General features: G+C 41.4%; 1 protein-coding gene across 2 annotated transcripts in view; it reads right to left on the bottom strand.

Moving 5' to 3' along the window:
• CRYL1 (crystallin lambda 1) overlaps positions 1 to 12035 on the bottom strand; it is a 52247-nt gene extending 40212 nt beyond the window's left edge. For both annotated transcript variants that reach the window (XM_053970033.1, XM_053970032.1), the window contains exons 1-3: positions 11862 to 12035; positions 9062 to 9169; positions 1287 to 1413 (exon numbers count right to left, since the gene is read on the bottom strand). In XM_053970033.1, the coding sequence (XP_053826008.1) occupies positions 1287 to 1413; positions 9062 to 9169; positions 11862 to 11893 (267 nt within the window). In that variant the 5' untranslated portion in view covers positions 11894 to 12035. The remainder of the gene's footprint in view (positions 1 to 1286; positions 1414 to 9061; positions 9170 to 11861) is intronic.
• Between the last annotated feature and the right edge of the window lie 3786 nt (positions 12036 to 15821).

Raw genomic sequence — 15821 nt, forward strand, 5'->3', positions numbered from 1 at the left:
TTTCTTACTCACTGGAACAGGCTGGCCAGTGCTGTTTCACAGATAGCTGTGCCCTTTGTTACATCCATTCATAAATTACCTGAAAGTTCACTCATGAAATTTAACTTGGCCATCATTATTACAACCACGAACATTTGCAGAAGGACTTTACAAGACTGAGTGATTAGACAATAAATTTGCAAATTAAACTCAGTACAGGTAGGCAATACATGCATGAACACAATACTATGAACTAACAAGTTCTGAGCTCATCAGTGATGAAAGAGTAAGATACTGGGGGTAAATATTTAGTTTCATGTACCACTGTAAAAAGCTAGAGCACATTCATGCCTTGACTTCTGTGTGAGGCTTTGCCCTGCCTCCCATTCTCTCCTCCTCACTTCACCAAATTGGGAGGAATAAAAGGTCTGGAAGTCTGTGCTCTTTTCAGTTCAGTTTGTTACTAGGGTTGTATTGTAGCTGATCAAACTGGGAATTTACAGCCTGAAACAGTGTAAGTTGGAAATGAGAGTGCAGCACAAATACATGTAGAGATAGCTAATGGTACAACACTGGAATAATACTGGGAAGCCATATAGGGTAGAAGATGCCAATCCTAACAAAAATGCACTCATACTTTACCCCAGAAATAATCCCAGATTAGCCTACTCTCTGCACTATGTCTAATCCAGTGAGCATATTAATAATTAAGCAGCCACAAACTATCAGTCCTAGCAGTTCAGTTTGTTCCCCATTCCAATTTTATTTAGCAGCACAGATTTCAAACCTGTGTATCAACCCTGGTTTTAATACTCTAGCACTCTGGGATAGCTGTGTTTGGCTACAGCACTCTCCCACAGTCAGAATAGTCACCCCGTATGTCATACTCCCTGCCTTCACTACGTACCTGGAGAGGAAAAAAACACATTTTAGACCCAGTTCTAGAATGTGTGGTGTTGCCTAAGTGATAATCTGTCCCTCAAAAACCTCCTGCCAACCTTCACCTTACATTCATCTTTTTAACTGGCACAGTCATTATTATACATGGAGGTCAGCAATTCCCTCTCAGCTCAACTCCCCCCCTTATTCTTTTAACTCAGAATAAACTTGCAAGGACTCTAGTGTAAGAAATTCTGCAAAGAGGCATGATCTCCCTCGTCAGATACCAGGCTAGAAAGAACTTTAACAAGCGTGATATATCCTTATGGAGCCATGATGTTGAACTCTTCAGTGCCCACCTACTGCATAGCACAGCTTTTAATCATCTTTTTGAACCATTTGATAGAAGTTGGCAAATCTTTGCTTACCTGAATGAAAGTAGCACCCTCTACTGCTGCCTTCAGGTCTGTACAAACGCTAATGAGAGCCAACTGCTGCTCCGCACTCAAAGCTCCTTTCAGGACTCCCAACTTCTCCATCTCTTTCATTTGTTTGCTGACAGAAACAACATAGGCACATTTAAACACTTGATCACTGTTCAGCCACCATCAGTTTTTAAAAAAACCTTCTTAACAAACCATGTACTACACTAATTGTCATGCCACTGCATACATCTCTATTCAAAAATGTAAAAGGTTCATTTCAGTCATTTCTCCTTCCTCCCCCATCTTATCAAAGGTTTTTCTTCTCTTCAAGCACAGACAGCTCCAAGATCTACACCTAGATGTAAGATGGTCACCACTTCAAATTTGTTTTAACTGGTGCACAATCAGCAAGAGGGTTTTTTTGCTCATATTTAATGGGAAGCAAGGTCCCTTTAATAAACTTCATCTAGTTTTACAAACAGCTCTTTTGCTACAACGTCTCACTGTAGGAACACTTCTTTACTAGTATAGAAATAAATAAATATATTCAATGCAGGCAAGAGTCCTTCATAAAAACCATGCCACTACATTTTGAGGGTTTTTTAATGACTACAGAACAAGTGTAGAAAAATTTAAATAGTTAGTAAACTTGAAATGAATGCTCAAGTACACACCCTGGCACGGACTGGACATGCCACTTCTTCAGAAAAGGTCTCTACAGTTTGAAGCCCTCAAACATCCAGAACAAGCAAGCCATTTTTCAAAACCATTATAAGCTGCTTAGAGGAACAATGGCCACAGAAATCAGGTGGGATTAAACTGTCTGATCACAATCAACCTAAAGCTCTTTGATGTAGTCTTTACCATGGTTAAACTGGTTCAGTTTTCATCAGTTTCATCAAGACAGAAGTCCTCTGAGCCTTTGGTTATTATTCAGCAAAAACTGCTCATCCTCATGAAGACATGAGGAAATTGACCTAATGAATAGCAGCAGGAAAAAAAATCCTTTGTTCTTCCTACCAACTTAATTAAGGACACAGCAAATGGATGATTGAAAAGCACAGACTTCTACTTCTTAAGCAATTTATGGCAAAGAATAGGAAACAGGGATCTTCAGCTCCCTTTCCCAAGGTCACAGGGAATATACAGCGTGATGGACAGAAACTTCATCCAACACTTAAGGCTTCTAGCACTAAAGGTGCCAGTTTCTGGAAAGAAACAGGTGCCCTAAACTACAGAATCCAAACTTCTGGCTCCCTCACACCTTGTGAGGCACGATGAATAATTAAAAAGGTTTTTACTATCCATTCATTAGAAGTTCATTTCCCAGGTGCTCTTGCCCAAATCCAGCATACTCTTGCTCACATGCTTAAAAAAACCTCAAATCAAACAAAAACACGCACAAAAGTTACATTTGAAGAGATCGTATCAGAATTCCTTCTTTGAAGAAGAGAGCGAAGTTCTTGTTCACTCTCATTGCAATACTATATTTGTCTCATCCTCCCAGGTTCTCCAAAATTACAGTACATGACTGGTGATTGAGAGATTCAAAAAAGCTAGAGTCATAGACTAAGTGATCCAGCTTCTATTTTTCTTCCCCAAGCTTGCAGCACCCATCTCCTGTTCCATATCTTTCCTTCTGTGCCAGTGATAACCATTCTGCATTTCTGCTTTTCCATCAAAAACCACTAACAATACACTGTGCACTCAGAATACCATTTCTTAGTTAACCTTCAAAACTGCATCTTCATCTTTGGAATCTGAGGCTGGACTGATTTTTTTTTTTTATTCCTAAACAAAAAGCATTATTTTTAACATAACCAATCTTCATGATAGCCATGCATTTAAAACAGTTAAAACATGGAGTAGAAAATATGCATTACTTCAATTTTGGCTTTCCCTCCTGGGAAATTTTAATTTTTTGCACCCTTTGCCAATCTACTTATAGCCATTCTGGCTTTTTGTTCTACAAACAAATTTTAGTATTTCAAGCACTAAACCATCTTTATATTCCCACGGGGTATTAGATTGCTGCAGAATTGTGGGTAACCACTATGTTCCGTGATACCATACATTAAGACACAAAGGTTTGTACCTAGAGCAGCGCGCCACTGACCTCTACTGGACGACTTTTTAATGACGACAGCCTAAATTTTTAGGGGATCATCCCTAGGATGACCCTAGACTGCGATCATTGCAGCCATATCCAGAGCTTCACTCTGCAGCTGTATTGTATGTGCAGCTCAGAGAGTTTCACTCAATACCTGTAAGATCTTTCAAGAATGAAGAATTCACATCGATAAGAAAATACTACTTCCTTTCTGAGCTTATGCTTCACCTACCTCCAGAGTTTTACTGTTGTATCTGTCTGCCTATGTTAGCACTATTCTGGGATCTGGGCTAGTATTTGCTTCAGGATAAGGCATCCAATCTACAGGAACACTCCCAATCACATAAAATGCCTGGGATGCTTCTGGTTACAAATCCTACTCTAACAGTCTTTACGGAAGGACCCTGAAAGCAATGCTAACACTTAACTCATCTTGTTCACACCCCACTCGCCTCACCTTTATCCACAGCCAGGTAGGTGTATTCAGCACACATGGTTGCAACCAGCAAATACTTGTGGAAACCCAGGGCACTGGGAATATTTCTCTGTCTGCTCTGGGGTGTCCTGACCCCCAGGGGAGCACTGACTTTGACCCTCATTAATGGAGAAAACTTCCAAACCCTCAAGGTAAACTAGAAATCACAAAAATGTGAAATAGATTGTAGAGATTGTAGGGAGTAGTGTAGTATGTCACATGGGTGAGAAACTTAGGTTTTAGGATTTTTAGTATGTTATAGATGGGTTCAAGACGGAGGATATAGGGTGTTGTCCTGAGTTCTCTTCTTCTTTCTTCTTCTTCCTCTTTCTTCTTGGGTTTAGGTGGTAGCTTGTAATTGGGTAGAAAAATCCACATTGCGGGTCTTCAGGGGTCAGTTATTGGGTTAGAAAGGAAAATAATTTTGGTGTCACTTCTTAATTGGGTAGCTTAGTTTTTGATTAGACTTAAAAGGCCTTGTAACAAGAGATTGTTAGCCATTTTTGTGCTGTTTTTTCATGCACACAGAGTCTGGTGCAGACAGTGTGCTGAAGTTTTGATAAGATAGCAATAAACAGAAGCTGAAGACCGAAAAAGTCCAATGCGTCTCTCGTTCCTGACACAGAACTGCTCCAGGAGGGTCTCCCCTGCCAGGGGAGCCCCCAGGGAGTTGCCCAACTTGGGGCCCACAAACTCACAAATACTTACTAGAATTAACACTGCTTAATCACAACCATACTGCCCACACTAACAAGAAGTGAATGAAGAGAAGAAAACACCAGCCCTGTTCTTCACAAGTTCAGCCAGCTGCTGTTGCCCAAAGACTAGAACTATTCAACAGTCAAAGCACAACCATCTAGTGCTGTCTGATAAATGAGAGGGTAGTTGGCATGGTGAGAACAAACCAAAACATCACTCATATTTAGCCTGAGACAGAACAGACCAAGTAGGTTTTGTGTAGCCAAGCTTGAAAGCTTTCAGGAAAGGAGATTTCACTGACTCCTTGGACAACCTGTTACTCCGCATACCTGGCAAATGTGAGCATCATAACTGTTCTCAAAACACAACTTTAGTAATTACACAAATCACCCTTACTGAAATAATTTGCTCCAGCTGCCACGGACACTGGCTACCACACAGGAATGACGTGAAAAGACAACATTTCCTTTTGGAGGTATTTTCAACTCAGACAGAACCTTTGTAAAGGTAGAATCTCTCCCCTGCCAAAGCTTATCACTATGTTCTCTAGTTAGTTCTGCAGGTGATGCAGTTTTGCCTAGCTAGTTAATTGCACTTTTGGGCGTGGTGGTATTTCTTTTACAATTGGTGGTATCTCTTTTGGGCAGAGATAAAATCAAAGGTAGAATCAAGCCTACGATTTAGCACAAGCTTGATGTGCCAGCATCAGGCACTCAATATCAAACTGTGTTCTGAAAAGAATCATCTAGTTAGAAGTTCTCCCCTCAAAGGAGATATGTAAAACTATCAAAGAAGACCTAAACCAAGCCAAGGCATTTTGCCCTTGATATATACAGTACCAATACAACAAAGCAATACATAAGACAGGCTGGAAGACTAAGCCAGTAAGCCTGGTAATCAATCAATCTTTATCAGCAGAATAATTATGTTTAGAACAATAGCAAGTAACTACTTGGAAAAGTTTATATATTACAAGAATCATAAATTTATTTTGGCAGAGGGGCATGCACTAAAGCATTTTTGCATCCTGTGTTTTAGGACTACTTTCAGGAAGAGATTACTACTTCTTTTTCTAATTCTCATTATTTCAAACTTTAGCAAACTTTCATTCAAACCAGAATCACACTGATGCAGGGAAAAAAAGCATGCTAGATATGAAAAATTACATTTCCCAAGGCAGGCTACTAGAGCATGCATTCAGTAGGTCCAGTGTGGTATAAGGGTGTTCATTAGTTTGTTTCTTCATCAGAACAAAAGGTTGTTTCATTAGAGCAGACCCTGAGATGTTCTGAATTTATATAAAAGGCAATGACTTCTGGGTCAACAGACTAAAAGGCAACAACATAAAATAATTAAATATAACTTCTGCCATCAAAGAAGTATCATCTCCTTTTAGAAGTAAAGTGAGTGTTGCTTACTACTCAAACCCCGTTTTATTTGGAAAAGGGAAACTACAAATAGTCATCTGTACACTTCAGTTTCTCCCCAAAAAGTCATACCTCCATACTAGAAGTTTGTGGACTACAGACTAGAGTGGAATAAATATGTTCCAAAATTAAAACAAACCACAAAACCTCTAAGCCTAAAAACTTCCCTAAAAGTATTTGCTATTTGGAGGGAAAAAGGAAAGCAAATTACATCAAGTTCAGAGAACCAGTCACCAGCTGGCTCTATCACACAGACATTCCCTTGCTGCTCTCCTGCCTGTTAGCACACATTATCTGCCCAAGTTCCAACTCTTACAGAAGTATTGTGTGCTATGAAATGAGTGCAAAGAAGTTTGACCATATCTTGATAGATACAATCATTAAACTAGTGGTTGAAGAAACTAGGCTTTTTAACTGGAGTGTAACAATAGCCAAAACACACAAGTTAATTATAAGTTAAGATCATCTTATGTAAAAGGCAAAACTTGCCTTGAACTCAATTGAACTTTTCTTGAACTTATCAATGACTTGGATGAAGGGGCAGGTGCCTCCTCAGCAAGTTCACTGATGACGCAAAGCTGGGAGGAGTGGCCAATACCCCAGAGGTCTGTGCAGCCCTTCAGAAGGTTGGAGAGATGAGCAGAGAGGAACTGTCTGGAATTCAACAAAGGCAAACGCAGAGTTCTGTGCTTGGGGAGGAATAACCCCAGGCACCAGCACAGGCTGGGAGTGACCTGCTGGAAAGCAGCTCTGTGGAGAAGGACCTGGGGGGCCTGGCGGACAACAAGGTGTCCATGAGCCAGCAGTGCCTTCGTGGCCAAGAAGGCCAATGGGATCCCGGGATGCATTAGGAAGAGCACTCCCAGCAGGTCGAGGGAAGAGATCCTGCTCCTCTACTCTGCCCTGGTGAGGCACATCTGGAGTGCTGTGTCCAGTTCTGAGCTCCTTGGTACAAGAAAGACACAGAGCTCCCAGAGGGGGTCCAGCAGAGGGTTACAAAGATGATTATAGTGCCAGAGCATCTCTCCTACAAGGAAAGGCTAATGGAGTTGGGCCTGTTCAGCCTTGAGAAGAGACAACACAGTCTCTTCACTTCAACAGTGTCAACACTTCAACAGTGTCTATAAGCATCTGAAAGGAGGATGCCAAGAAATGGATCCAGGCTCTTCTCAGTGGTGCCAAGCAATAGGACAAGAGACAACAGGCAGAAACTGGAATACAGGAAGTTCCACCTGAACAAGAGGAAGAGCTTCTTTACTGTGAGGGTAACTAAACACTGGAACAGCTTGCCCAAAAAGATTGTAGGGTCTCTTTTCTGGAGCTTTTCAAAAGCTGTCTGGATACAAGGAGATTTAGAAAACCCTGCTTGAGCAGGGAGGCTGGACTAGATGACCTTCAGTACTCCCTTCCAACATGAACTCCTACAGGAGAACACACACAGGCACACGACAGTACAGACCCACTTAAATAGCACTCTATTCTATAACACGTGACATTCTATGCTTCATGTTTCCAAGCTGAAAACCTTGGAAGGCTAACATCTTCATGCTGCTATTAGAAAAAGAAAAAATATGGGGCAAGTACTGGCTTTAGTAATGAACACCACAAAGCTGCCACCTAATAATCCAGAATCTCATTATGGCTACCACTGTGACAGCAACTCCGAAAAAACCCAAATTTTGTGTCACCTAGATGATGCAACAGAGATGTTCGGTCTAACATCTACCTGGAAAGAAAAAAATGAGGAGACAGATTTTCCCACTCTGTTATCAAGCCTTTTTTAGCAGATCTCACTAGACATCACATACTGTTTAACTTCTGAACTCTAACAACTGAACTGATCTACAAGGGGTTCCTGAAGTCACTCCTGTTTGCTTTAAGGCTTGTTACAGAAAGCAATTAGGACGCAACACATCACAACCTTTTTTCAGGTGCACTTTACACCCCATACAGCTGACACACAAACATGTCACTCCAAGGCATCATGAAGGGAGAGCTGATGCATTTAGGTTGATGCTAATTGTGAAGTCATCTGAAGTTCAGCATTAAATGCTGATACAGCAACATTAGGTTGTGCACAGAACCACCTTATAAATGTACTTTCACCCTCTCTCACAGGCAAATAAAAACTGTATTTTCAGGCCTGGCAAGAAGAGAGTGCATAGGACCAAGCAGACATGTTCCTTCTAACACAAGAACTAGAGGTCAATCAAAGTAACTTAGGAGTCAGGTTCAAAACGAACACAAGGAAACGGCTCCTCATGCAGTGAGAAGTAAATCAACAGAACACAAAGTCCTTTGGTAAGGAGGCCACAAAAGGATTTATATCAGTTCAAGGGAAGGTTAGAGAAATACTTGGAAGCATTCCAGTTAAGAGTGACTGAATAGAAAATGAACTTGTTGGCATTGAAGGTTGGGGGAGGGGAGCAGACAGGCAAGATTTGAACTTGTAGCTCTTGTACTACCAAAAGCACGAGGCTTTAGCCACAATGTCATGCGCAACAGAAGAGGGCTGGAGGCCTCCTGGACTCAACTGGTGCAAGTGATGTCACATTCACACCCTCAAACTGGCACTCCTTCTAAAGATGCTTCCTACTTCAACTGAGCAATGACACCAGCAACTTTTTCTTCTAGGACTCAAAAACACCAGTTTAACAATTTAAAAACTAGTTATAAAATGCTAATAATTGTAGCAGGGCTTCTCAGCAATTCATCTTAATCTACCTCCACTTTGAAAGGGTCTTTGTTGCCTTTCTGTGGAAAACCTCTTACGTTCATATATTTTAAACCTAGCCTATAAATAACCTAATGGTGGTAAGCATTATTTCAAAAAATTGAATTTAAATGTAAGATCTTGAATAACTTAAAAATTAAATTTCTCTTCAGAAGTGTCAGTGACACTTAGAAGCACAGATCTTCTGATCTTAACCTGTACTTCTAAGTTAAAGCCTTCTTCAAAGCCTAAAATCTATGCTCCCTGAAATAACAAGATATGGCTATTCGTTCATAACTACAAAAATCCCACCGTTTCATTCCAACCCCAGTTATTTCAAGTCAGGTTACCTACCTAATATTTTCCAGTGCAGTTGTTAGCTGCTCTTGTGCAATATCATAAAGTTTCACTTTGAAGCCTCCAGCAGCAAACACCATGGCCCAGCTGCGACCAATGAGTCCACTGGAAAAAAAAGAATCCGCCAATTAATAAACCAGTATTTAATAGGGGGAAGGACATCTTTGAAAGCATTGCAAAAACCAAACCAGAGCTTGGACTCTTTGATATTTGATAAAAAGATCAGTTGCATACTGATGGGAACCAAATTTCTCTAACAGAGAAATACCCTTTGCTGGCTGTGCATAGCAGCTTCTCCAAAAGCTGGAATGAAAATAATGGGCAAGAAGAAACCCAAAACAAAACAGAAAAAGGAGAGCAGAAGTCAAATAGGAGGAACCACTACTTTGTGATACTGGACTCAATCACCAACAGTTTTGTCAGCCACAGTCTTAACCCAGACTTGGTTAATGCATTTACAATAAAGAGCTTAAAAATAAATAAATAAATAAATAAATTTGTTCAGCTCATAGGCTGAACACAGGCAGCAGTCCACTGATCCCAGAGTGCAGGATCCTGCTTCAGAGGTGATCAGAAAACTCAAGACCCAGCTACTGAAGTCACAGGTCCTCAGCAATTCAGAAAGTACCACAAACACATGAAAAGGGAAAAAAAATCTCAACTGAGCATGGGTTTGATACTATTTTTCCACCTCTAGCTCTACCTTTATTTTTAGATTAAGCACTTTATCATGCTGGATACACAGAGGAACAGTCTGCCTACGTCTTTCGGTGAATCATATTACTGAGCAATACATGGAGGTAAACTGTAGTAACTGACAATTTTATTATCTCTCTGAAAGCGATGCAAGTTCTAACTTCATTAGATGTGTAGCAGGCAGCAATCTTTTCAAATGGAAGCACGAAGGCACAGTGTCACAAGCTTAAGTAACCTGAAATCACAAAAAATTAGGAAAAAAAATCCATAACAGAGACAAGATCAGAACTCAATATCCTTGACTGTTACAGTGGGGGTTTTGATAATTACATGCATTTCTTCTCACTTCTAAGATCACTGTATTTGCAGCATTAAACTTTAGTGATGTCTGGCAATTGAAAAATTCAATGCCATTTAGGGCATCAATAAAAGATTAAAAGGGGAGCAAAAGTCAGAGATAAAGTAATAGGGCAGATGAGAAAAGAAGGAAGGAAAAACAGGAACATGCTCAGCCTTTGGTTTAACTATATGCTTTTTAAAAGGACGAAAACAGGAAGTTTCAGGAAATAACAGGAATCAGTGGAAATAACTGTGACAAAAAAAGGGAAATTTTGCATTTAGTGCCGTTAAGCAGAGAGTAAGGTCTCACTCAAAACCTACCATTTAAAAGTAAAAATAAACAACTTCTCTTTAGTAAGCCCAGAGTTCATCAATTCTGAGGCAAGCAACAGAACAAACTTACAGAACAGGCATGATCAAGGTCTGTTAGCTACTGCAGCCTCCTGGCTAATGAGTATTATAAAATAAAAGCATTTGAATCACTTCAACTTGACATAAGCATATCTGATCTACCAGTAGCTTTATAAAGTAGCATAACCTCTCTAAATCGCACTTTTAAATTAAGTTTCCTTAAAACACAAAAAAAATTTCTTTAATACGGGCTTTTAGGATTGTGGAGTTTTTCTTTTGAACCACAGAAGACACAAAGTAAGTCGATGGTAGGTATCAGGCACACACCATTACTGCATCATACATTACAGCATCATCACAACCTGATGTTAGCATATTTCACCCCAAGACAGTGCTCTTTGACACTTTAAGCACTGTCATTTTGGGCCCAGTGATAGATAAAGTATTAACAACCAGATCTGCTCACACAACTTCTGCAGGTGCTACCAAAACCTGCAGTAGTGCCACAGGAGGCTCAGCAGGCAAGAGCCCAAATCTCCTGACCCTTCAGACACACCTACAGTGAATAAAATTTCCCTGAGTACCAGCAGTAGGAGCCAGTTTGGTCAGTGTCACACAGCAGCACTCAAACTCCCATCCTGAGGCTTCAAGTGGTCTTGCTAATAAAGTTGGCTCCAGCCCACACTTGTAGCACCAAGGTACAGTGGTGCACAAGGGACTCTTACTATCCCACACCTATTTTCTCTCTCCTCCAGACTCTTGTTCAAGTAAAGAATTTTAGGTTCAGCTCAATGAGAGGATGAAACAATGCATTCCCACACAAGCCAGAAATACTGCTGACTCCTGTGTCAAGTCAATATTACTTCAGGAGTGTCTAGGGCCAACTTAGGAGTTTCCTGACATAGCTGACAACTAGGACGTTAAGCTGTGCTTGGATTTCTCCACTCCTCTTGCATTTGCACACACACAAGGCATTGCAATGAAAAGGGACATCAGTCTTTCAGACCTAAAGGGTGACTTACTTCGGTAAAGATGTTTGTTTGCTGTTTGTTTTACAGTAGCACAGAGCCTTATTAAGAGGCTTAAACAAAGGCACCCTAAGTAGATGAAGGCAGGTGCATCCCCCCCACTTCCCGAGATCCAGCAGCAGCGCGCCCCCGCGGCTGGGCAAAACAACCGCCTGCCCCGAGCCAGCACCTCGCTGACACATCCGACGGCTGCAGCAGCGGGGACAGCTGAGGCAGGGCCGTACCCGACATTGAGTACCCAAACCCCCTCCCCGCAGGCCGGGCCGAGCGGGGAGACGGCGCCCAAGCCCCTTCGCACGCCGCGGGCATCCGTCCTACAGGCGCCGCGCCGGAACCTCCTCCCTGGGGCGCTGCCGCCGCCCGCGGGCGACGAGAGGCTTTACCTGCCGATGATGGCAACCTGCGAGGGCTCCATGCCTGCGGCCGCCGCGACCGGGAGATGCGGGATGGGCAGCGGGATGATCCACCTCTGCCCTGTGCGGGTCCGCCCCGCCCGCGGCTCCCTCCATGTCACGGCCGCCCATTGGCTCCGCGGCCGCCTCTGCCCGGGCCCGGGGCGGGCCTGGGGCGGGGCCGGGGCGGGCCCGGGGCCGGGGCCGAGGCCGAGCCCGAGCCTGCCCGGGCCCGGGGCCGAGGCGGGCCGGGGGCGGCTCCCACGGCCGCACCCCCGGGTCCCGCCCCTCCCGCTCCTGCCGCTCCCCCTGCTCCCCGGGCACGGAGAGAAGACGTAACATTTTAAATGCTTAATTAATATCAAAGATTATATTAATGTACTCTTAATATAGCCACTAAATCCTTTTAAGTTTTCTTGTCTTTCTAAAAAAACCTAACAGTCGAAAAGTAATACATTCGAACCCAGAATAAAGGTTTGATAGTTACTGATGAAGTTCAGTGAACCTTTGTTTGGCTATCATTTGAAAGTTTGTTCAGTTTATCATTTCTTCTACTTTTCAAGAAAAATAAATAAGGCTAACATAATAATTTGGTACATCTGCCCGCTCACTGGCACTTTGCTAATTCCAATCACATTCAACAGCGAGATGGATAAGTCAAAAGTGTATTTCCTAACGGCTTCATGAAGACTGCTCAACAGATAGCAGGTGGAAAACCAAAGTATTATCTCCTTGGCTTCCTGACCTTAACCTCACCCGTGTAACCTGAGATATGCCAGTAGCTGGGAAGTGTTAGTGGAGCAAAGTGGCAGTAAACTTGGCCATGGGAAGATTTAAGGCCGTGGGACAGAAGAGTGTAGCATGCTGTGCAAGTTCTGCAGCTCAGGGCTTATGTAGGCTGGTGTAGAAAGCAGCGTTTTAAGGTTTTAGCAAGTACCAATTCTGCTCCTTTGAAGACTAATGCAAAATGGCATGACTTGGCACATGTTCTGAACACAAAGACCTGTGTATAGACAGAGCATAACTGAAGCAAACAATGTATACTTACTTTGTGAACTTAGGTTTTTACTTCAAAGAAAAAAATGGTAAGTTCCTAGAACAAAAAAGTAATGTCACCTGGGCTTGAGAAAAAATGGTCTTCAGAACAACTTTACCATCACTTCCATTTAGAAGTACTTATCAGTTATTTTAATACTCTTTGACCTCCTGAGATGTGTATTTATACCTCACTTGTCATCAGCAATAGACTAAGAGACAAAAGCCAATGCAGATCTACAAGTGGATTCAGAGAATTAAAAGCTCAGTTCGGTGTGTTGAGAGCTAATCACAGCTGTGATAAAATTACAGGGCCTTTCAGTTCTGGGGGTGAACAAAAAAAGTCTATGGCAATTAATCTGAACTTTATTATTGTTGTTGTTGTTCTTATCCATATATTAGTGACAAAGCCCCACAGCTCTTCATTACTTAATCAAAATTAGGGTATGACTGCAGCCATATTCCCCAGCATCTCCAGTGATCAGACACACTGGTAAGTCCAAACTAGGTCCAAAGAGGAGAGAGAAGTTTGCAAGAAGAAAAGAAAATATAGATAATTAATTTCTCAGAAGTGTAAGTCAAGGGAAGAAAATATGACTTAAAAACAAAGTACAAGTTTAATTTTTGTGTAATAGCATAAGAGTTTTAGGCCCAATTCTTGCAGCCTCCACAAGTTAGGGACACTGATTCTCCTCTGTCTTCTGCAATTCACATGGAAAGGACAGAAGGTGCTGTAAGCCCAGAAACATCAAAAACCATAACCAACCAATAACATGGTGAAGGGACTTGGGCTCCATAAGGAAATGAAAAGTAGGGCTTGTACTGGCAGCAGAAGAGGCCCAAGTGGAGCAAATATGCACTCACCAGCTTATTTATTCTTTCTTCAAAGCCAAATAGGGGTAGAGGCAGATTTGACTTGTGTTGGGAGCTGCACAGTTGATCCCTCTATGTTTTTAGTCTCTTTCTATGGAGCATGCTCCTCTGCTGCCCCATGGGCAGAGCTGAAATCTGCTACTGGCCACAGAGGGGTGGATTTATTGCAGGGGAGAAGCAGGATGGTATAAAAAGGTCATGTAAAAAGTTAGGGGAAATAACTCACACTAACTCTGAGCCATGGGGACGTGGAATATGAAGGAGATGTGAATTCCCCCTTGGAGAAAATAAAGGAATGGTATGCTTTTAAAATACAGAGACTGCTAGCCTGAGCTTTTAGTGTGGAATAAAAACAGAGGCATAGTTCACATTTGTTAAGTATTAGATCTGTTTAATACATCACTTGTTCACCGGAACAACCAGCAAGTACATTTATTTGGTAATGGACTATGATCTGTTGCTACTACGTTCCTAATGGTTCGTGAAGTATAATGCCTTAAAAAGACAGCTTTAATTAATAACTTTATTGCTGTTCTGTAGAGTTTTAACTAATGGTTTGCATACCGTGTTATAAGTAGTGGTTGTATTGAAATGATGTTAAAATTCAAACTATAATTATTATTTGTAGTTCATGCTGTTAATTTGGGTGGTCTTTCAGAGTGCAGATGGCCTGAAGCAAATACTACCAATATTGTCAAATGCTGATTCTTAAAGAAGCAATCTAAAGGAATAAAAAAGTAAATAATAGTAAAGTAGATGCTACTAAAGCACAATTCATCAAAACTAGATAGAATTATATAGTTCAATAGTAAAAATAGCTGTTAAGAAGATGATTTTCCTGTTGCAAATGCATTTTAAACCCAAGCTACAGCATATGGTACAACTAAGAAAGGCACATGCTGTGATCCTTGGGGCGTCCTGTGCAGGGCCAGGATCAATGATCCTTCAATGATCCTTGTGGGTCCCTTCCAATGCACGTATTCTACAGTTTTATATACATTGTTTGTAACATATGTATCATTCACAATGAGGTTTTTCCATTCATTTTGTTTTCAAATTGTATGCTGACTAGAGGCATTAGCTCCCTGAGGAGCAGTTAAATGCAGCTTTACTGTTTGTGACAGTCAAGCTACTTGAATGGTTTCTGCATGACAGCAGAGAATCCCAAAGACCTGGTCAGTCCAGAATTCAGTACTAGAAAATTACTTTTTTAAAGATTACAGTGGAAGAATTACATTTTCAATTCAGAAAAACACCAATCAGTTCTTGATCAGATGAACAGTTCAACTGGCAGAGCAAGGGTAAGGTACACACTAACAGCGATTATAAAAGGTACACACTAACAGCAATTATCACAGGCAGACTGTGGCCAGTAACCCCTGAACCCAAATTAGTAGGTCCTGGAATAGCTTGTCTGAGCCCTTATTTGCAAACTTACCACTGGAAAAAGACAGATACACCATGTATTGAAAGGCAAAGAAATTCCTATTTAAGAATATAGCTTCATGGTTTCTTTAATCTGTCTTAAATTTTCACTGAATTCACTGGATCAGGTACTTGATGTCTTGAATAGTGACTGAAGGAAAACCTCATCAGATTAGCAGTTTGCTTCAGCTGCACAAGTATGTAACTTGATGCCAGTCAGAGGACTGATGTGGGGCATTTAGTGACAGCTGTGGTTTAATCCAACCTAAAATGATCAGGACTTTAAAGCATACAGTGCTACTTGGACTAGAGTAGATACTAAATTTACTCTTTTGGGAGTTTTTTTTTTTTTGTTTTTTTGTTTGTTTGTTTTGTGTTTTGGGGGTTTTTTTGGCAATTTCACTTTCTAGGTTGCCCTCTGGATTTAGCCAATAAAGACTATTACATCATCTTACACCATTACAGGCTTTCTTACTGTAGCATCATCTTGTTAGATGATGTCTTATGATCATAACCCATGAGTAAAGCCCTGCGTTGCCACAAAGGATGCTGAGATTTTGAGGGTTTGTGTGAAATCTTCATATGTAAAGATGTATTTATACTTCATAGCACCAGGAA

This window comes from Vidua macroura, chromosome 2 (assembly GCF_024509145.1).
Source record: "Vidua macroura isolate BioBank_ID:100142 chromosome 2, ASM2450914v1, whole genome shotgun sequence".
In the NCBI taxonomy this organism is placed as follows: domain Eukaryota; kingdom Metazoa; phylum Chordata; class Aves; order Passeriformes; family Viduidae; genus Vidua; species Vidua macroura.